At 39.2% G+C, this 22282-nt stretch overlaps 1 protein-coding gene across 3 annotated transcripts in view; it reads right to left on the bottom strand.

The window, feature by feature from the left end:
- The window catches only part of JAM2 (junctional adhesion molecule 2), a 68130-nt gene that overhangs the window by 21297 nt on the left and 24551 nt on the right, over positions 1–22282 (bottom strand). For all 3 annotated transcript variants that reach the window (XM_059164517.1, XM_059164516.1, XM_059164518.1), the window contains exons 2-4: positions 11397–11462; positions 4639–4746; positions 564–716 (exon numbers count right to left, since the gene is read on the bottom strand). In XM_059164517.1, coding sequence (XP_059020500.1) covers positions 564–716; positions 4639–4746; positions 11397–11462 — 327 coding nt within the window. The remainder of the gene's footprint in view (positions 1–563; positions 717–4638; positions 4747–11396; positions 11463–22282) is intronic.

Genomic DNA, 22282 nt, shown 5'->3' with positions numbered 1-22282 from the left:
CAGACACTTATTAGCTGTGTAGACTTGGGAAAATCATTTAGCTTCTATTTTCTCATCTATAAAAATGAAGCTGTCAGTGAAAAATTAAGTAAAATTATGTATGTTAAAGAGCCTAACATACACTAGTTGCACAATAAATGCTAATTTCCCTTCTTTACTAAATAACTTCTTCCTCTCCTCTCCCCTCTTCTCTTCTCTTCTCCCAAATAACTTCTAACACTTTACCTGCCCTACTTTTTTTGTTTTATTGCTCTGCTGTCATCTCATGTGTTAGGATTTTATATGGTAAGAGATAGTTCACATATACTGAAAGGTATTGAAAAATAAGTTCTTCAGGGAAATGCTCTTATGTTCAAGATGGGCTCATTAAGATTTACCTTAATCTGAAATGAAAAGAGATTTTGTTAGAACAAATTTATAAGAGTAAAATTTCAGCAGCGAATGAGGTGAAAAGGGGCTATCGCCAAGATTTTACAGGGAAGGTGGTGCTGCTGATTTCTAGAACCTTCTGGATGGGAAAGAGGGTGGGGAACAGTAATCCCACAGATACAAGCACATCACACCTAGGACTTCTAGAGTGACCGTATCTTCTTCCAGGTTCTGGCCTTGCTCAGATGGGGCGCTAACTTCACAGCGATATTTCCCAGCATCAGTTCGTGTAACATTTTTGATCCGTATACTGAAATCTATCATCTCAGCTCGATCTTTAAAATCACCTTTTAGAAAAAGAAGACAATGATGTTAATAAGAATGCAAATAGCTTTCTACATACTACTTTCCTCGAGTCACTTCATTCAGTGACCAAAGGATTTATTTTCCTATTATTAGTAAACTCAGTTTAAAAACTCAAAAAAACCTCTTAAGTATAGGAAACAAACAGAGGGTTGCTGGAGGGGAGGTGGGTGGGGGGATGGGAAACTGCGTGACCAGCATTAAGGAGGGCACGTGATGTGATGAGCACTGGGTGTTCTATAAGACTGATGAATTATTGACCTCTACATCTGAAACTAATAATGTGCTATATGTTGGCTAATTGAAGTTAAGTAAAAAAAAATAAAGACTCAAAACACTGTATGCAAATGTGACTATTTTCAAATTTCCTTTTTTTTAGAGTGACATACAGTTCCCAAAAGAATATGCAGTTCAGTATTCTCATCTTTTAGAGGATTCAATTCTCATTCCTGCCTCAGGCCCTTTCTAATATGCTTATACGACCATTCCCGCCTTCAGAAGACACTGCAGACTCTAGTTCAATTACCTAGAACAGTAAATTACGTGCAGTGGCCCACATCAGACTGCCACAAAGACAAGGTGACGGGATCTTAAAAACACTCTTTTTTGTTGTTGTTGTTTTTGTTTTTAATTTTTTTATTTTTTATAAACATATATTTTTATCCCCAGGGGTACAGGTCTGTGAATCACCAGGTTTACACACTTCACAGCACTCACCAAATCACATGCCCTCCCCAATGTCCATAATCCCAACCCCTTCTCCCAAACCCCCTCCCCCCGGCAACCCTCAGTTTGTTTTGTGAGATTAAGAGTCACTTATGGTTTGTCTCCCTCCCAATCCCATCTTGTTTCATTTTGATTACGTTTTCGGTGCAGAATGAAGATAGCGTTTTGGATATCATTCAGATGCTAGACTAGCAATGGCAGAAAATTCAAGCAAAGATATCCCTGAGGACTGCAGCAGTTCTATCTTGACAGATGAGAACATGGGGGGTATTTTAAATTCTTTATGGACTTCGAATGTTTGTTCACATGTTTAACTCTTTAAAATTAAGGTAATACATAGCATCTAAAATAATAACATGCTTCTTACACTTGTTAAATTATATTCCCAACTTTTAAAATGTTTATAATGGAAAATTTCAAGTGCACAAAAAATTACGGAGTATTTTAAAATAAATCTCATCACCCAGTGACAAAGCAATCCATACACAGCCTTCCTATTCTGTCTACACCTCTAAACACTGAATTATTTGGAGGCAAATCCCAGACATCATAGCATTTTATCTTCCCCGCCATAAGTCTAAGTCTTAACTCCATAGGCTTCTTAGTGATGGCCTAGCTTTCTAGATGGTGATGTGGAGATAGGGTAAAATTATTACCACCGAGCAGTGACCCTCCATCTCACTTCCACATCAGCTCTTCTCTAAAGACTCTCAAAAGTCTAATCTACTAGGCCAGCAAAAATCAGTCCATTTTACATCTTTCAGAGCTGAGCTGAGATATGAAGGGTCCAGGGTCTCCATGAAGTTCACCTTCTTCTGTTATCACGGTGATTGTGTTCTAAGTTTCAGGCATTGTTGGTTTCATCTCACACTTAAAACACTTTCTCTTTCACCATACACAAAAATAAACTCAAAATGGATTAAAGGTCTAAATATGAGACCTGAAACCATAAAAATCCTTGAAGAGAGCAGAGGTTCTCTCTGACATTGGTTGTAACAAGTTTTCTAGATAAGCCTTTTTTTTTACCCAGTGTTCTAAGATTCATTGTTTTTGCACCACACCCAGTGCTCCATACAATATGTGTCCTCCTTAATACCCGCCACCAGGCTCACCCATCCCCCTGTTCCTCTTCCCTCTAAAACCTTATTTGTTTCTCAAAGTCCACAGTCTCTCATGGTTCATCTCCCCCTCCGATTTCCCCTAATTCACTTTTCTTTTCCTTCCCATAATGTCCTCCATGTTATTCCTTATGCTCCACAAGTAAGTGAAACCATAGGATAATTGACTCTCTCTTATTTCATTCAGCATAATATTCTCCAGTCCCATTCATGTTGATATAAAAGTTGGGTATTCACCCTTTCTGATGGAGGCATAATATTCCATAGTATATATGGACCACGTCTTCTTTATCCATTCGTCTGTTGAAGGGCATCTTGGCTCTTCCCACAGCTTGTGATTGTGGCCATTGCTGCTATGAACATTGGGGTACATATGTCCCTTCTTTTCACTACATCTGTATCTTTGGGGTAAATACCCAGAAGTGCAATTTCAGGGTCATAGAGAAACTCTATTTTTAATTTTTTGAGGAATCTCCACACTGTTTTCCAAAGTGGCTGCACCAACTTGCATTCCCACCAACATTGTATGAGGGTTCCCCTTTCTCCACATCCTCTCCAACATTTGTTGTTTCCTGTCTTGTTAATCTTTGCCATTATAACTGGTGTAAGGTGGTATCTCAATGTGGCTTTGATTTGAGTTTCCTTGATGGCTAATGATGATGTATGTCTTCATTGGAGAAGTGTCTCCAATGTCTTCTGTCCATCTTTTGACATGATTATCTGTTTTTTGGGAATTGAGTTTGAGGAGTTCTTTATAGACCTTGGATATCAGCCCTTTGTCGGTAGTGTCATTTGCAAATATCTTCTCCCATTCTGTGCTTTGCTTCTTTGTTTTGTTGACTGTTTCCTTTGCTGTGCAGAAGCTTTTGATCTTGAAGAAGTCACAAAGGTTCATTTTCACTTTTGTTTCCTTTGCCTTTGGAGACATGTCTTGAATAGATAGGTCTTCTGAGGCAAGGGAAATAAAAGCAAAAATAAACTACTGGGACTATACCAAAATAAAAAGTTTCTGCACAGTGAAGGAAACAATGAAAACTAAAAGGCAACCTATGGAATGCAAGAAGATATTTGCAAATGATACATCTGATAAAGGGTTTGTATTCAAAATATATAAAGAACTGAATCAACTCAATACCCCAAAAACAAGTAGTCCAGTTAAAAAATGGACAGAAGACATGAACAGATATTTCTCCAAAGACAGACAGATGTCCAACAGACACATGAAAAGATGCTCAACGTCACTCATCATCAGGAAAATACAAATCAAAACTACAGTGAGATATCATCTCACACCTGTCAGAATGGCTAACATCAAAAACACAAGAAACAACAGGTACTAGTGAGGATGAGGAGAAAAAAGAACCCTTGTGCACTGTGGGAATGCAAACTGCTGCAGCTACTATGGAAAACTGTATGGAATTTCCTCAAAAAATTAAAAAACAGAACTATCTATAGTCCAGGAATTGCACAACTGGGTACTTACCCAAAAGATATAAAAACACTAATTCAAAGAGATACATGCACCCCTATGTTTATTGCAGCATTATTTATAATAGCTAAATTATGAGAGCAGCCCAGTGTCCATTGGTAGATGAATGGCTAAAGAAGATGTGGTAGATCTATATATAATGGAATGTTACTCAGCTACAAAAAGTATGAAATCTTGCCATTTGCAACAACATGGATAGAGCTAGAGGGTATTATACTAAGCAAAATAAGTCAGTCAGAGAAAGAAAAATACCATATGATCTCACTCATATGTGGAATTTAAGAAGCAAAACAAGTGAGCATAGGGGAAACGAGAGAGAGAGAGAGAGAGAAACCAGGAAGTAGACTCTTAATACAGAGAACAAACTGATGGTTACCAGAGGGAAGATGGGTAGGGGCATGGGGATTAAGAGTACACTTACCACGATGAAAACAAAACAAAACAAAATAAAATGATTTAAAAACCCAATATTCTCAATAATTAGTCCTGTTTTGTTCTCATCTGTAAACTAAACAACTCAGGCTATACTTGGTGTTCTCCTGTTCTCACCTCATCAAGTCTATAGCTTCTTACCTTGAAGAGCCTGTTGGTAGTAGACAAAGGAGACACTCCGGCCCAGTTTCTTCCACTCTAATCTGGAGGAAATGGTCTTCTTTGGGGATTTACAGGCTAAAATAACCTCTAGGAACAACAACAAAAATACTTGTTTTCTAATTGTCCCTATGAATTTATATTTTACTTAAGTAAATTTTTAAATAACGTTTAGGTATTCCTTTATAATTTAGTTCACTTCATTCATTCATTCTCTCATAAATTACTTCAGTGGGCACCATGATGGCTTAGCCCAACGATGAACCAAAAGCATTAGAGCTCTTCTCCATAACAACTGCTTGACACTAGGCTACTGACCATAGCTTGTGAGCCTCAGTTGTCACAGAGTTGTAATGAGTCTTCAAATACAGTAATACATGCAGAGTGCACATGCCTGGACATGGTAAGTAATTGAAAAGTGGCAGTTATGATAATTATTTATCATTTATATTACATTATCATTTACATTCCCAGCCTCAGTTGTCAGGGAGTTTATAGCCTGAGAGAAGAGACAAATAAGATAATGTAATTTTATTCCATTGTGATAATGTGCCATGAGTGCCACGAAGGTAAACAGAGAAAGGCACTTGGTGCAGCCTGTGGGATCCACAAACATGCCATCAACATGCTGTGTCCTCACTCAGACCCATTCTTTGAGAATCCTTTGTGTAGATATATTGATACAAACCTGATATGATCTTCTATTAAATCATGAATTTCTATTTCTTATCTCTATCCAGATAAATTCTGAGAAGATTTAATCTTGGCATCACATTTAACTGCCTCACTGTAACCCATTTAAATCACTTTATTGCAGGAAATTTACTATACTTACGTTATTAAAAATTCCTGGAACCTCCGAAGGAACCCCTCTTTTAACTGTCCAAACAAGATGACTAGCCATGGTAGGGGTGGGGGTGTGGGAGCCCAGCACTTACCTACCAGCTGCTTTGCGTTGACAAAAGGAAACCTCTGGTTGTAAATATTTTTAAAGTACATTTCAATCACGCTCCCTAGAGTGTCACCTTCATAGTTCTGAGACTTTTCTTCCTCACAATGCATACAGGTTTTTGTTTTTTTTTTTAAATGCATACAGTTTGACCCCAAAAGCACACATCTTTGACTAGAGGAGAAATTATGTTCAAATCCTTTCCATACCTCTGGTTTTGATGTAGCAGATTTAATGCCATTAAAAAAAATTCAGGATATTACATGATATGGTAGATTAGAGAGCAATACTTCTATTACCCCAGGTTTTATTAACATACACATAGATATGGACAGAAAGCTTATAGAAATGTGTACAAAAATATGAACCCAGTGATGATTTCTATGTGATAGAATTATGGTGTTCCTTTTTGTTATATGTAGTTTCTAATCTTCCTTTTAGTTACACACATATTGCTGGAAATAGAGAAATAGAACAAGGTAATGGAAAACAGAAAATAGGACAGAGAAAAGAAAGGCAAGGGAAAGAAAAAAACCCACAAAATGGTTTTCAAGGGTGCCTAAAGTTTTTAGAGCAGGTTTTATATGACAAAGAGACATCATTTTACAGACATGTTTACAACTAGGCTACAAAGACAAATGTGTGCTGAGGGACTTGTCTGAGGAAACACGGTTCTGTTCTGTTGATTAAGGAGAATGGGTGGTGACTTTCCGGAGTCTTGAGTTTGAGATAGGTTTCCTTCCCGTATTTTGTTGAGTTTCCAACAATTAAACACACACCCACACTCATTTTTAGCCCACACGCTCTAGTCTTAGGAATAAATTTGTATTCAGTCACATTGTTTCTTATATTTAACTACATACGCAGACACACACACACACACGCACGGCCTTTTTCACCAGGAAGATATGACTTTTGTCCTCCTTGCTCTCTGGAAAACCTCTGCACAAATTATATTCAAAAACAAAACCTATGATTTTCCTAAATGCAATGACCCCGCTTCCCCTCACTCACAATGACCATGGAAGATGTGAAGTGATGGTATAGGTCATCCTCAGACGCTGAGTACTTACTGTTGTGTCCAGCATTGTTCTGGAGCTATATCAGTGAGCAAGACAAAGATCCCCATTCCTTCAGCTCTCACACTTTGCAGGGGGAGTCAGGCACACAAGAAATATCACAGGGGCACCTGGGTGGCTCAGTGGGTTAATCCTCTGCCTTCGGCTCAGGGTTCTGGGATCTCAGGGTTCTGGGATCGAGTCCTGCATTGGGCTCTCTGCTCAGCGGGGAGCCTGCTTCCCCCTCTCTCTCTGCCTGCCTTTCTGCCTACTGGTGATCTCTCTCTGTGTGTCAAATAAATAAATAAAATCTTTTTAAAAAACTGTTTAAAAGAAATATCATAAGGTGAATTAAATGCTACATCGGGAGGTAATGAGTGCTCTACTCTACTCTGTTTAGTAGAACAGGAGTGCTAGTGTGCAATTACAAAACACCTGAGTGGTCAGACTTCAACTCATTTAGAGAGTGACCCATCTGACTAAAGACTGAAAAAAAAAGAAATTAGGATTCCTTAGAATGTGAGAACGCATTTCCTAGAATTCGAAGTTGGAATTCACCATGTGTTTCTTTGGGACACTCCAAGCAAGTGTCCCAAAGGTAAACAGAGAAAGGCACTTGGTGCCCACAGGCTGCACCACAGTCAGTGCCTCGATCTGAAGGTGCCAACTCCGTGACCCCCATAACTGGGGGTCAGTAAGTCAGCTGGAACCATGGGGTCAATATCCAAGGATAAAGAACCAGATGAACTGAGAAGCTAACTACCATGGACTCTCCTCTCTATTTTCAGTTAAAATGCACGACCAGCATAATCTTATATGCAGCCCTTAGGATTATTATACCATAAGGTAGTAGTTTAAGGCACGGCCTTTTGGAGTCAGACCTCCGCCATACACTTATGTGTGCGCTGTTGGGAAAATTACTAACTGTTTTTGAACATTATACTCACATTTGTTTGTTTGTTTGTTTTTAAAGATTTTATTTATTTTGATAGAGATAGGGGGAAAGAGAGAGAGAGCACGAACAGGGTGAAGGGAAGGGGAGAAGCAGGCTCTCCGCTGAGCAAGGAGCCCGTTGAGGGGGGCTCAATCCCAGGATGCTGGGATCATGATCTGAGCCGAGGTCAAATGCTTGACCAACTGAGCCACTCAGGCATCCCTATCCTCATATTTGTTAAAAGAAAGAAAATAACAGTACTCATCTCATGAAGCCGTTGTGAGATTAAGTGAGGGAATACATTATTGGTACACTTGGGTGTCTGTGGTACTTCGTACATAGCGTGTTCCATCAATGGTTATTATTGCTTTCACCCCTGAGAAACTTCTTTTAGTTGTAGTTGTAAGTACGCCTTGACATGATAGAAATCCTCACTTTCTACAACCCAAATTTACCTAAGAATCACTCAAATTTGAGCCAGCAGGATAGGATACAGACATAACTCCTATTTTTGCAAAACAAGGCATACTAAAGCATAAAAATGCTTCAAGTTCTTTTGTTAAGATGATTATTTCATTCTCAAAAATATGTTTCCTTTAGGTTGAGGAAAAGATGATTCTTTTGTTTAGAAAAAGCATATAAGCAGTAATATTTTCATGTAGCAAAACAGTCATTTTAGGAATCACATCGCTAGAAATCATTGTGAATTTTAATTTTTCTAGGATTCTGCTAATTATCTTCTGATTTTATTCTCTGTGCTCAGTTAAAAATCATCAAAATCTTATGTAATGCAAAAATAGAATTGCTACAACCAACACAGCTCTGAAAAATTACCAAGAAATTACTTCTGTGAAGAAAAGCGTGCTATTAAACTGATTCATAGCTCACAGTGTTGGACATTCTGCATAGAGGCTGCTCATATAATTTATAAGCATAGAAAAGCTGCTCTCACTTCGGTCTCGTTCTGTTCTTGGCACCACTACGGGAAGTGATACGAAACAGCAGTACTGCAAAGAAGGCATTAATTCATGATTTGTTGACATCAAAGAGACAAGAGACAAAAAAAAAAAAAAAAGAAAAGAAAGAAATGAATGAGGTGGAACATACCTACACATATACACAAATCACAAGATATTTTAGACTAACTAAAACCAAGCCACTGCATGAAATACGCTACTACTAAAAATGTGGAAGAAGATAGAAATTTATTTTTGCTTTAAGGAGAGCCAAGTTGGAACAACTGGGGCACATATAAAATAGAATCAGAATATACATCTTTTTCTTTAAAAATGTTTTTATTCTATTTGAGAGAAAGAGACAGAGACAGAGAGCATGTGAGTGGGGGAAGGGGCAGAGAGAGAGAAGCAGACTCCACCTGAGGGCAGGACCCCTCCCACCAACGCCCCCACAATGTGGGGCTCTATCTCAGGAACCTGAAATCCTGACCTGAGCTGAAACCAAGAATCAGATGCTCAACCGACGGAGCCACCCAGGTGCCCCTATAATTCTTAATTAAAAAGAGCAGAAGGGAAACAAACAAACAAAAAATAAAAAATCGGGTGCCTGGATGGCTCAGTGGGTTGGTTAAACCTCTGCCTTCGGCTCAGGTCATGATCTCAGAGTCCCCGGATCGAGTCCCGCATTGGGGGGGAGGGGGTGTCTCTGCTCAGTGGGGAGCCTGCTTCCCTCTCTCTCTGTACCTGCCTCTCTGCCTACTTGTGATGTCTCTCTGTGTGTCAAATAAATAAATAAAATCTTTAAAAAAATAAATAAAAATAAAAAATACTTTTTCAGGAGTAAGACAAACATTTGGCTGCAATAAATTAAAGAAGGATTTTTTTTATATTAAAAAGAAAACACTCATTAGAAAATAATGTAAATGGCACAGGATTTTAGTTTGGAGTGATGGAAATTTTTGGAACTAGACAGAGGTGGGAGTTACACAACATTGCAAATGTACTAAATGCCACTGAACCATTCACTTGAATGTACTGGTTTTATGTTATGTGAATTTCACCTTACTACTTTTTTTGTGTGTGTGTTTTTTTTTTTAGTAATAGAAGACTGTAGAGTATAACTTTGGCATCTTAACTGAGATAACACGTCATAGGACCTGGGTAGTGGTGGAGGGGTCGGGATGTATATTCATGGTACCAGTTGGGCCCAACAGTGAGAACCTTCAGGAAAGTACAGAGTAGGACAATTCACTTCTTTTGTCCTTACAGAGTCCTGGCCCATCTTTCCCTCTCCCTGCGTGGTCCTTCTTTTGGCCTTTCTGGTCTCCTTTTTAACACCATATTCAGCCCTGTCTATCCCCTCTACAAGTGCTTCACAGCCCTACATCACTCCCAATCATTAATTTGTTCTTCCCACGTCTTTCCACTTAAAACTAATTCATGATAAAGAGTGAGTGTTTTTGACTTTATCATGTAATAGATTAGGAGCTCATTAATTGAAATAGTTGTTCTAGTAATTTGTTATCAAGTGATGTGTTACTTGTGAATGGCAGGCTGATTCTTATTGTAGCATATTTTTACTGACGAAACACATGTAATACTGTGGGCTGAGCACTATTATATTATAAGTACTATTATTAGTATTAGCTAAATACTAATTTACTTAGTTCCTTCCTACCCACAGTTCTATTCTTTAATATTTGTCTCTTTCCTTCAAACCTATCTCTTCCAACTCCAGGAACCTACGATGTGCCTGAAGACAAGAGCTCAGACACATTTAAGACTTGTTTCTTAAATGTTTACAATCTCCAGCTCAAACGAGCATCACACTTAGGATACGATAAATCTTCCGGTTGCCTAGTATTACTGTGTTCTGGGTAAAAGAGATTTCATAACAGTAGTAGGTGGTCAATATTTGAAACAAACTTATAAAAGCCCTTATAAAGTTCTCTTTGGGTATTAGAGGCTTTAATTTTTTAATCGTGGTTAAATACACGTATCTTAACATTTATCATCTTAACACTTTTTAATTTTTTACCATCTTCATGATTTTTAATAATTGAGTAGTGTTACGTATATTCACATTGTTAGGCAACCAATCTCTAGAACTTTTTCACTTTGCAGAAGTGAAATGTTACACCCATTAAACACCAACTCCCTACTGTAAATATATTTAAGAAGTTAAATACATAATAAGATGGCACCCCAAAATAATCTATATTAATGTCATCTTAAAAACATGAAGTAGAGGGGTGCCTGGGTGGCTCAGTCAGTTAAGCCTCTGCCTTTGGCTCAGGGCATGATCCCAGGGACCTGGGATCAAGACCCGAAGCAGGCTCCTTTCGCAGCGGGGAGCCTGCTTCTCCCTCTCCCACTCCCCTGCTTGTGTTCTGTCTCTCTCTCTATCTCTGTCAAATAAATAAATAAAATCTTAAAAAAAAAAAAAAAAAAGAACAGACTCTTTACCCCCCCCCCCCAAAAAAAAAAAACAAAAACGAAAAACATGAAGTAGCATTAATTTCCATTTACCACATCCAGCTGGCTGGAAACTTTGCAGGACCCTCCATTTACCAGTTCCACAAATTAGAAATTAGATCTGCTTTGCTGCAGATAATATACGCAATTAGAGGCCTTCTTTGTACATCGGGTCTTTCATCGAATGTCCAAAATTTCCACTGAGGCGGTGGAGAAAGTTCTCAAGTGGAAACAGCACAGAGCAGCATTTCGGAAGGAAGAATTAGTGTGAGGGAAGGCAGATAGTCCAACAAATAGATAACATCACACACGTCATACTTGTGAGTCATTTGAACAACACAGTCCGTGAGAAGCATAAGTTACTCTACCTTGATATTCTATCGCTGTGACCACTTGATGGTCTTTTGGGGCGGAGAATCCATAGGCCTTATGATCTGAAAAATTAAAACAGATAGGATAATTAAAATAGCACCAAAGACCACTTGTAAATGTTTGAATGGAATGCAACATTAAGGAAAACGGGCCTAAAGTTTGCTGACTGTTTCACATATGCATAACCCATAAGTTTTAAAGTTATCAAAATAAGAAAAACCAAGTCAAACCATCTATGTCTCTTCCATTTTCTGTATTGTGGTTTTCTGCTCTCCTTTCCCAAAGCAAAACCCATGGATCTGTCAGGGCCCCAGGACAGACAACACAGTCTGACAAGCCTGACTGTGAAAGGCTTTTTTTTTTTTTTTTTTAAGATATATTTATTTATTTTAGAGAAAGTATGAGCAGAGGGAGGGGCAGAGGGTGAGGCAGAGAAGCACACTCCCCGCTGAGTGCAGAGCCTGAGTCTGGGCTAGATACCAGGACCCTGAGATCATGACCTGAGCTGAAACCAAGAGTCCAACGATTTGGAATGGACTGAGCCCCTCAGGAGGCCCCAGGCGGCTTTGTCCTTAATTTAGCCCAATATGCTCTAGCGCTTAAGGTATTGCCCCTTTAAGATAAAGGCTAATTATTTAAGGGTTTAAGTTGCTTTACAAACTTATCCCTGATTACACCTACATCATATAGAAATGGGTCATTTAACGTATTTTTGACTAGCAAAGGTACATATAACATATATTGTATATAAACCTTGGATATACACATATGATGAAAAATGCAAGCAGAACATCTTTATTTTTCTCCCGAACATTTCAATGATTTTTCCAGAATAGTCTATAGGATTGAAATGACTGACCAATTATGGTGGCTAATGTGATCTGAAAATAACATGACAACGACGATGAGCTCATCATCACTTTCATAAACTTAAACAGAAAATTTCATTTTTAAAAGATTTATTATTTATTTCAGGGGCGGTGTGCAGAGGGAGACAGATAATCTTAAGCAAGCTCCACAATGCATGTGCGCTGAATGTAACGACCCTGAGATCATGACCCTGAGAGCATGACCTCAGCTGAAACCAAAAGTCAGACCTTCAAGTGACCGAGCCAACCAGGCACCTCAACAACAGTTAACGTTTATTAAGCACTTTGGTGTTAGGCAACACTCCCAGTGCTTTGCAAACATTAACTCACTGAACTCTCACAACAATTCTCTGTGGTCCAGTACCATTATTTATCCGTCTGTTTTGCAGATGGGGAAACAGACCCAGAGAGAGTAAGAAATTTTGGTCAAGGTTATACAAGTAGTAAGTAGTGGGGCTGGGATTTGAACTCATCCAGTAGCCCGAGTAGTTTATTACTGTAGGACCACACCGGCCCCACATGGTGTTTCCCCCAAGCTGACCTATGAGGAAGCACTGCAGATTAGCAAGGATGCCAGGTGGAAAGGTCCACTGATCTAATGAAGTTGGGATTTGGTGAGAAACTGGTGGTTATAAGGAAGGCTAAGGACTGGCTCTGAAGTACAGTGGGAAGATGGAAGCTGGGTGGCGGTAACTAGAGAAGTAGCACGTCATGGTCATCTCAGCCGGGAGGCTGTAGCTGAGGTTCCTCCATCTTGACACTATTCACAGTTGGAACCAGCTCATTCTTTGTTGTGGGGGGCTGCCCGGGGCACGGCAGGACGTTTCGTTGTATCCCTGGCTTCTGCCCACTGTGCGCCAGTAGAACCTCCATCTCCCCTATGGCATATCCAAGTCATGACAACCAAAAATGTTTCCAGACCTTCTCAAACGCCCCCGGGGGGTGGGGGTGGGGAAATTATACGTGGTGGAAAACCACTGCTTTATACGTAACAGTGAGGCTGCTTTGAAGAACAAGGAATAGAAATAAATACATTAAAGAAGGACCAAAAAACCATGAGTTCAAGGACTTAAAAAAAAGTTCCTACGAGATCAGGATTTCTTGGGTATGAAATAATGTATTACATTTCTGGGAAGGAGAGAAAAGTGTTTCACATAGCACGCCATCTTTGATTTATTCATCTGTAGGGACACTGACATGTAAATTATGACACTGTGCTCCTAAGGAATACATGCGATTTGGGAAAAAAAAATTTTTTTTTTTCTCTGCCTTAGAAGCCTGGACAGCAAACATAATTGTGAATGAAATGAAAACTCTTAGAAACCTACAGGCCTCAAGTGTCTAGTTCTCCCATCTAACGTTGTTCAACGATACTCAGGTTCTGTATCTCTAAATTGCAAACCTCTTCACTAGACACATCGGCAAAGCTGGTGTCTATTGGGAAGAATGTAGAACTGGGCTGATTGCTTTTATTGACAACTGTAAAGCTGTGCGTATAAAGAAAGGACCTACGTGGCCCAGTTTAGAGAGATGACAGGTCACCAAAGAGTGATTTCAAAATACAACTTCTGTTTGTGTATTAAAAAAAAAAAAAACAAAAAACTACGAAAGGGTCCAAGACAACTTTTTAAGTATCCCCTTTTCCCTTTTCCATATATTCTGCCACATACCAGACTATGTCCCATAATCCTCTGAACCTCACCCTCGCCCCATAAGCCTTTCTTCTCCAGTTCCCCCTCTCCTTCCCCAGTTTTATTTTGTAGAGCGTAAAGAGGTCCAGATCTTCAGAGGGCCAGAGGGAGGGAAGACACTACGCTCGCCAAGCCAGGAAAGCCAGGACCTCCTGCGTTCATTCTGTGTTATACCTACATTTAAATGACACGATCGCGGAACATTTATCCGATGATTCCGATTCTAAATCATTATTCTGTGAAACTTTCAAAGCACACTTTGAAAAAGCCTCTTTTCTTCTTTAGCAATGTGTAAATTAGTGCCCGTAGAGAAGTTCTGATTGTGACAAGCATTTCTCATGATTTTTGAACTCTTTTCGTTGATTTGTTTTAGACAGAACAATGAAGACTCATATTCCCTAGAAACCAGTTGAGGGGAAAATCTGGACAAAATAGAAAAAGATAATCTTTGTTCCCTCCACATCATCATATCTTTGAACTTTTCAAACCCTGCACTGCCTACTGAGAGTGTTTATTTTCTTCGGCTGGCTTGGGTCGTCTTTCATTTGAGGCGAATGTTAGTCCGATCTGACATTGGAGGATTCAGGACTGGGTCCAAATATTTTCCCCTTTTCTCAGTTCCAGTTTCTTACTTGCTAAAACACCCTTAAAGAAAAATTTCTTAAATTTTCAAAAATCACTTTAAAAGTTCTATGTAAAAAACGGCTATTAACTCAGGGATTTTATTAATTTCTTCAGAACTTTCATATGTATATGTTTGAATAGAAAAAAAAAAATGTCCCAAACACCAAAAAAGAGAAGATTCACTGAATTGACAAAACTATGAATGCAAAGGAACTATAAAGAGGATTGGTTTTAGTAAATTAACAAATAAATACTATTTCTTGGTACCTGAATATTTATTTCTATGATTTTAAGTGTTTTCTAGCTATGCTGCTTTGTCTGGTTCTATTTACTTCAAGGTTTGCTTTTTAATCAAGTAAAACCACTTAAAATGTGTGGTCACCTATGATGAATTTATTTAAACAGAAAGTTCTGAATCTTAAAAAAATAATTATACATTATAAAATTTCTTTCTTGTTTTTAGCCTTTCTGGTCTTGGAATTCAGTTGTGTGTGTGTGTGTGTGTTTTAACTTGAACCCAATGACTTTATGAAAACAAAATGTTGGATTTTGTACCAACATTTCACTAGCAGATGTTGGGAAGAGTCTCTGCTGGCTGCTTTCTTGACTGACTTTTATTTTTTCTTCACCTTTCCAGAGTGAGTTAAAAAAGAAAACAAACAAAAAATCGTCATAGAGGTCTGCTAGTTGAGGTCAACAATTGTTTTAAAGTTAGCTACAAAACATCTTTAATAGTTTTGGATGCGTTCCAAAATCATGGGCAGAAGTTCATAAAATGAGGTTAAGAGATGATTATTTCCATAACTGCTAACAACTCCAAGTCAAGTAATCCCTAACAAAACAAAATTTTTTGTGTTTCTTCACCCTTGATTCTAAGAATAAAATTTCTTATGTTGTCTATCAATCATCTAAAATATTCTTGTGTGACCAAGGATCATTTAGTATGACTAAGAATAAATATTTATATTTATACCACAATTTTTAAATCTACTATGAGAGTAGTATTTAAAGTAACACTTTTAATTGGAAACATGATGAGGGAAAATTGATGTGTTACAGAGGAGCATATTACAGAGTATCATGATAAAAGCAAGTTATAAAAACCATGGATATGAGTTATTTTGTAAGTTTTCAAAAATGAAAATTAATAGCCATGTGGTTTTGAACATCACTAATAAATAATTATTGTATTAACAAATATAGAAAAGATGTACAGGGCTAGTAGTAACATAAAATAATATTACCCAGCATTTATTTATTTATTTTTTAAAGGAGACTTTTAATTTTTTATTTATTTTTACATTTTTTTAAAAGGACGCTTTTTTTTAATATTTGCAATTTTAAAATTTAAATTCAATTAATTAACCTACAATGTAGTATTGGTTTTCGATGTAGAGTACTTTCAGTATTTATTATGGATAAATCTTTATAGGGTCAAATGTATCCCATTGAAGTAGGAATCAGGAGTTAGGTTAATATACTCATCTATCTCACTATGATTCGACCATAGTAGGTCTAGAGAGTAGGGAGAGGGGGAGAGGGTAGGCGGAAGGAGAGAGAAGGAGATAGGAGGAAGAGAGAAGAAGACAGAGAAAGAAACAGAGACCTGTCCTTCTAGCCTCTCACACTGGACATTCTGGCCCTTCTTTCCTTTTTTTTTTTTTTTTTTTAATATTTATTTCTTTATTTGAGAGAGAGAGCGAGCATGTGAGCAGGGGGAGAGGGAGAGAAGCAGACTCCCCGCTGAGCGCAGAGCAGGGCTAGATCCCACAAACCTGGGATCATGATCGGAGTCAAAACCAAGAGCCAGTTGCCAAACGAATGAAGCCACTCAGCCAATCCTTCGGGCCCTTTTAATGAGAGAAAGGGAAACCATACCGAAATGCATGGAAAAATAAAAGATCTGCTTGGCTTTAGAGCTACCCGTCACTGGTGTTCTGGTGAGTTAATGATGACCTAAACAATTAAAGAGTGATTTTGACTATGAATAAATTTTCCCCTTAAGAACCTAGCATCTAAGTAAGATGTGACTCTTTTGTGTTAAAATCCTCACTGGACAGATATGACCACTGGGAGAGGTCCTTGCTCAGGGTCACAACGCTAGAATGCAGAGAAGCAAAGATACTCATTTACATCTAGTTACTCTGGTTCCTTTCCCCCTCCCCCCCCATTCTCGGATTGGCACAAGGCAGTGTGGAGAAAGACATACCAAACACTACTCTGTTAGATGCTCTGAAGATGGCTTCACACCCATTTTCTTTTTTTTTTTTTTTAAGATTTTATTTATTTATTTATTTGACAGAGAGAGATCACAAGTAGACAGAGAGGCAGGCAGAGAGAGAGGGAAGCAGGCTCCCTGCTGAGCAGAGAGCCCGATGTGGGACTTGATCCCAGGACCCTGAGATCATGACCTGAGCCGAAGGCAGCGGCTTAACCCACTGAGCCACCCAGGTGCCCCTTCACACCCATTTTCAATCTTCAGGGTAAAGATATTGTGCAGAGAGTATATAATGAATTGTCATTTTAGCAGAAAAATGTTAATGGGCAAATATTTATGGAGACTGGACAAGTAATTTGAATAACACTTGTATATTTATTAAATACTGAACAAAGATGGTATGTCTCCTCCTCTTTTCTGGTTTTCTCTTCTTTCTTTCTTTCTTTTTTTTTTTTTTAGTAATTTGAGTTGAAAAAGAATCGTATTTCAGAATTGCATATACAGTTGTTTTCATATAAGTTATATGCTTTAGTAAATTTAGGAAAATGTTCAAGGCTTTCTGTTACCCAAACAGCTGAATGATTAAATTTGAGGGGGTGATATTAGATAGATTCCATTATTAGATGAAATAAAGGAACTAAATTCTTACAGTAAAATAGATTCTCAAAAAAAATTTTAAAGTGTTCTTCAAGCACATCTTCGAATTTAACAGTGTCCTGTGGTATCAGAAAGCCATCAACAGCTAAATTTCTCACCAGGTACTCCCCACAAGGACATGAGACAAGCAATTTTAGGATTCTGAGATCTTTCTTTAATATTCCCTAAGTGACAATCTCAGCCACACACAATTTGTTCACGACTGGCGTTAACTATAGATTTTAGATAGATGACAATCGTCAACTCAAATCGAGTAGATTCTCAAGACAAGATGCAGGAATGTCATCTTCCAAAACAGATGCTAACAAAAATCACACACTCAATGGAAGACAGGGATGGTGACCATTGGATGTTCTGACTGGTTCTCCCTAAGATTAAGATGCCAAGAAGCAATGGCCCCAAAACTTGATTAGTATAAAACAAGACTACTAAAGTAGTCAGATATCAAAATAGACACATGGTGTTAAGGTAAAGAATACAAAAATGAAAAACGTAAAGATAATAAACCTGAGTGTCTCTCCTCACTAATTGACTCATGTGGTCTGGACTGTGTCTTGGCACATCCTTTTCTTTTCTTTTCTTTTCTTTTTTTAAAGAATTTTTATTTATTTGACAAAGAGAGGGAGATCACAAGCAGGCAGAGAGAATGGTAGAGAGGGGGAAGCAGGATCCCTGCTGAGCAGACAGCCTGATTCGGGGCTCGATCCCAGGAGCCTGAGATCATGACCTGAACCGAAGGCAGAGGCTTAACCCACTGGAGCCACCCAGGTGCCCTGGCACATCCTTTTACTACAGATGGCACATCAGGCTTTGATAGATCAATGACATTTTAATTTAAGATTATTCCCTGCCTTTTAATCTGACATTGCAGAGACTAACTCCTAAATCTCAGTATAGTTTTTCAAGATAGAAAGTCCAGAGTCAGGCGCCTGGGTGGCTCAGTGGGTTGAGCCGCTGCCTTCGGCTCAGGTCATGATCTCGGGGTCCTGGGATCGAGTCCCGCATCAGGCTCTCTGCTCAGCGGGAGCCTGCTTCCTCCTCTCTCTCTCTCTGCCTGCCTCTCTGCCTACTCGTGGTCTCTCTCTGTCAAATAAATAAATAAAATCTTTAAAAAAAAAAAAAAAGAAAAAGAAAGTCCAGAGTCATCGCTGGTATTTGACAATTATATTTCTCAGTAGAAATGAACATACCAGTATAATTGTCAAATAAATAATTTTTTAAGATTTTATTTATATGAAAGACAGAGATCACAAGTAGGCAGAGAGGCAGGCAGAGAGAAAGAGGGGGGAAGTAGGATCCCCGCTGAGCAGGGAGCCTGATATGGGGCCCGATCCCAGGACCCTGAGATCATGACCTGAGTTGAAGGCCGAATTTAACCACTGAGCCACCCAGGTGCCCCTCAAATAAATAATTTTTGAGAGCAGGTATTAAAGATCATTTCTCCAGAGTTTTGATCAGCTCTGGACAAACAGTTCAAAGCGGGTTTCTGAATCTGGGCTCTGAACCCTTGTTCTGAATCACCAAGGTAGGCGAGTCTGGGAATCCCGGTGCAAAACATGCTGACAGCTGATACACACAGCTGTGTGTTTCAGGGATAGTGAAATGGTGATTTTGCAGTCATCTGATACGTATAAATCCACTTAAGTAACATATGTCAGTAGAATTCTACCATCTACCAAGCTCTTTCCACACTGAGCCTACACAGATGTTTGTTTTAAGCTCTTGGTACCTCCAGTGTCTTATTTCTCTGCTTTACTGAATGAATTTGGGGAACCACTTTGATGCATCCCATGTTTTCATTTTTGAAAGCGCAAACATGCAGTAATGGATACCAATTGAGTTTTACAGGGATCAGCACAGAATGTCAAACATATTCTCTAATATTCCTAATCCGTCAAATTTATAATCTGCAAATGAAGTTATCTTTGCATTTCTTAGAGGAAGATAGAGCACTGCTAATGTCTTAAATCTTTTTTTGAATCAGAAGGTTTATAAAATGTAATGAATAAACATATAAAGGAAGGAGGACTGACCGTGAATTTAATGAGGTGTAAGTTTTGGAGCTCTCCCTTGCATGAGCACCTCCAGAGGCCCTGACGGTGAAGTGGGGGGCCTAGCAATAGGTGCATATTTTGTAAAACTTGCAAGAATAAGGAGTGCCTGGGTGGCTCATTCGGTTAAGTATCCGATGCTTGATCTCAGCTCGGGTCATGATCTCAGGGTTATGAGATCAAGCTCCGCATTGGGCTCTGCATTCGGCATGCGTATACTTGAGATTCTCTCTCTCTGCCCCTCCCCAACCCAGCGTTCCTGCACACTTTCCCTCTCTAAAAAAACAAAAAACAAAAAACTTTCAAGATCAGATTTTTGGGGATACAGTTTTTCTTTTTGTTTTTTTAAATTTTTTTATTTTAAAGATTTTATTTATTTATTTGACACAGACAAAGAGAGATCACAAGTAGAGAGGCAGGCAGAGAGAGAGGGGGAAGCAGGCTCTTTGCTGAGCAGAGAGCCCAATGTAGGGCTCTATCTGATCACCCTGAAATCATGACCTGAGCTGAAGGCAGAGGCCCAACCTACTGGGCCAACCAGGCATCCCAAGATACAATTTTTCTTAGTGAGGGCTCTAATTATCTTTGCACAAAATGATGGGCTTCTTCTTATTAACAAGTTTATTTAGCTTTCTGGACTTGACCACTTATAGTAAAGAAAGTGACCTCCAGAGTTCACTGCCTAATAGTTCAACCTTCAAAATACTAAGGATTTTATATGACCAACAACTTAGCACTTCCCTCCCTCTTAAACTTCACTCTTACAATATGGCGGTTGTATGAATTTAATTTTTCAATTCTCCTGCTGGAGGATGGCTCATAAAAGCTTTGGCCCTTCCAGTTCATACATATGTTACTAATTAAATTCTATTACCATAAATGGTTCCAGAAGATATTCGAAACCTAAGGGAAACTCTCCCAGCTTATTGTTGCTTCACGTTTCCTTTGATTAGTCTTCAGGAAGCCAAAGGAACAAGAACGATTTATTTTGAAATGCTGACCATAGAAACAATGGTTTGGCAGTGCTTAGCTGTCATATTTTACAACTGTCAGGTAAGACCCCTCAGAATTAATTACCCTAATTTCTCAGGTGCTTTACAAACAGGAACTAGAATTTCCCCCTTCTCTTTCCACAAAGACAGTTCCTTGACTCACTCTTCTTATTTCAAAACTGGTTCTACACATCCAACACCAAAACCAACTCGTCAGGGTCAATCACCTAGACCAGTAAAAGAAATGGTTTAATGAAAATCTGTGTTATGGGTTGAATGTTTGTGTTCCTCCCCACAAATCTGTGTGTTGAAATCCTAATGGCCAGTATGTTAAGATTAGGAGGTGGGGACATTTGGGAGATGATTAAGTAGGTCATGGATGGAGTCTTCAAGAATGGGAATATCGCCCCTATGAAAGAGACTCCAGAGATCCCCATCTCAGCCAACCGAGGACACGACAAGAGAGCTGCAGCTTGTAAGCAGGAAGTAGGCCCTCACCAGACACGGAATCTGCCAGCACCTTGTCTTGGAATTTCTAGCCTCTAGCCTCCAGAACTGCGAGAAATAGATATTTGTTTCTGAGCCACCCGGCCTATGGTATTTTCGCTCTAGCAAACTAAGACGATCTGCCTACATTCCAATCTGAGCTGCATCCTGAGCAGGTCAGGAAATGAGCACGTGCCAGGAGAGATCCAATTTTCGAAACTTTTTCAGACAAAGCATTTACAAAATGGACAAAGATAATTGTGTCCAAAAATGGTGTCTAAAAGTGTAACTGGCACAAAAAAACTAAATGGAATTGTTGTCGGATATCCCAGGTAGCATGAGGAGGACTACATTGGTCACAAAATCCACCAGATACTTTGAAATGCTGTAGAGGTAACCCTAGCATGTCCTACTTTGCTGAGGTGGTGTCAGACCTGGCTTCTCACCCAATGGGAGAAAGCACTCAACAGCACTGCACCACCGCCAGCAGCACCATTTTCAACAGCTTGGCTTTTTGATTAAATATCTGAAATCAAACAAAAAGCAACATGAAAGTCCAGATGGGTGAAGAAAGGGTTATCTCTTATAAAGGTGGCCCAAGACTTTATCACAGCTGGGGGACAGAATCGGTCCTTGTCTTCAGGAAGTCACAGCTGATAGAGATTAAAGGAGACCCCCTAGCTTTGAATACCCTGTGCTCTGAATTACTGGTCACATTGCCTGGGGCAAGTTACAGCCTTAACCTTCCAAACCTCAGTTTCCACTGAAGTAAAATGCACCTACCAGCGCCTTCCCTAATGGGTTACAAGATTAAATAAAGCATGTAATGGCTTGGCCTACTTCCTGGCCTGCAGCAGACTCTCTACAAATACTCGCCTCTCAGCTCTCAGCTCTCCCCTCTCACGACAGTGCGTTTTATCCAATGGGACGATGCAAGCGGAGTGTTTTACAAACGATTCCGCACTAATCATGTATTCGGATGATAGCTAGCACAGAATGCGTTGCCAGGGTTCTGTATTTTTCTCCTTTCTTTAAATGATTTACATGATGTCTTCATTACAGTGGCTGCTCAGAGTGGCAAGTCCTGGGTTTAAATTCGACCTCCGCTGTATCTTTGCTGTGACACATTTGGGTCAGCTACAGCCTCTTTGGGCTCTGCCTCGTCCTCTGTAAAACACGATAAATGATGGCGACGCCTTCCCTAACTACTTTTATTGACACAGTTCACCCCGCCCTTCACCTTGAGAGCACCTTCTACATGTAGCATCCAGGACCGCACACATCCTAGCTTTCC

The sequence above is a fragment of the Mustela lutreola genome, chromosome 2 (assembly GCF_030435805.1).
Source record: "Mustela lutreola isolate mMusLut2 chromosome 2, mMusLut2.pri, whole genome shotgun sequence".
Classification (NCBI taxonomy): domain Eukaryota; kingdom Metazoa; phylum Chordata; class Mammalia; order Carnivora; family Mustelidae; genus Mustela; species Mustela lutreola.
The sequence above is the reverse complement of the archived record's forward strand: the minus strand, read 5'-3'. Positions and strand labels throughout refer to the sequence as shown.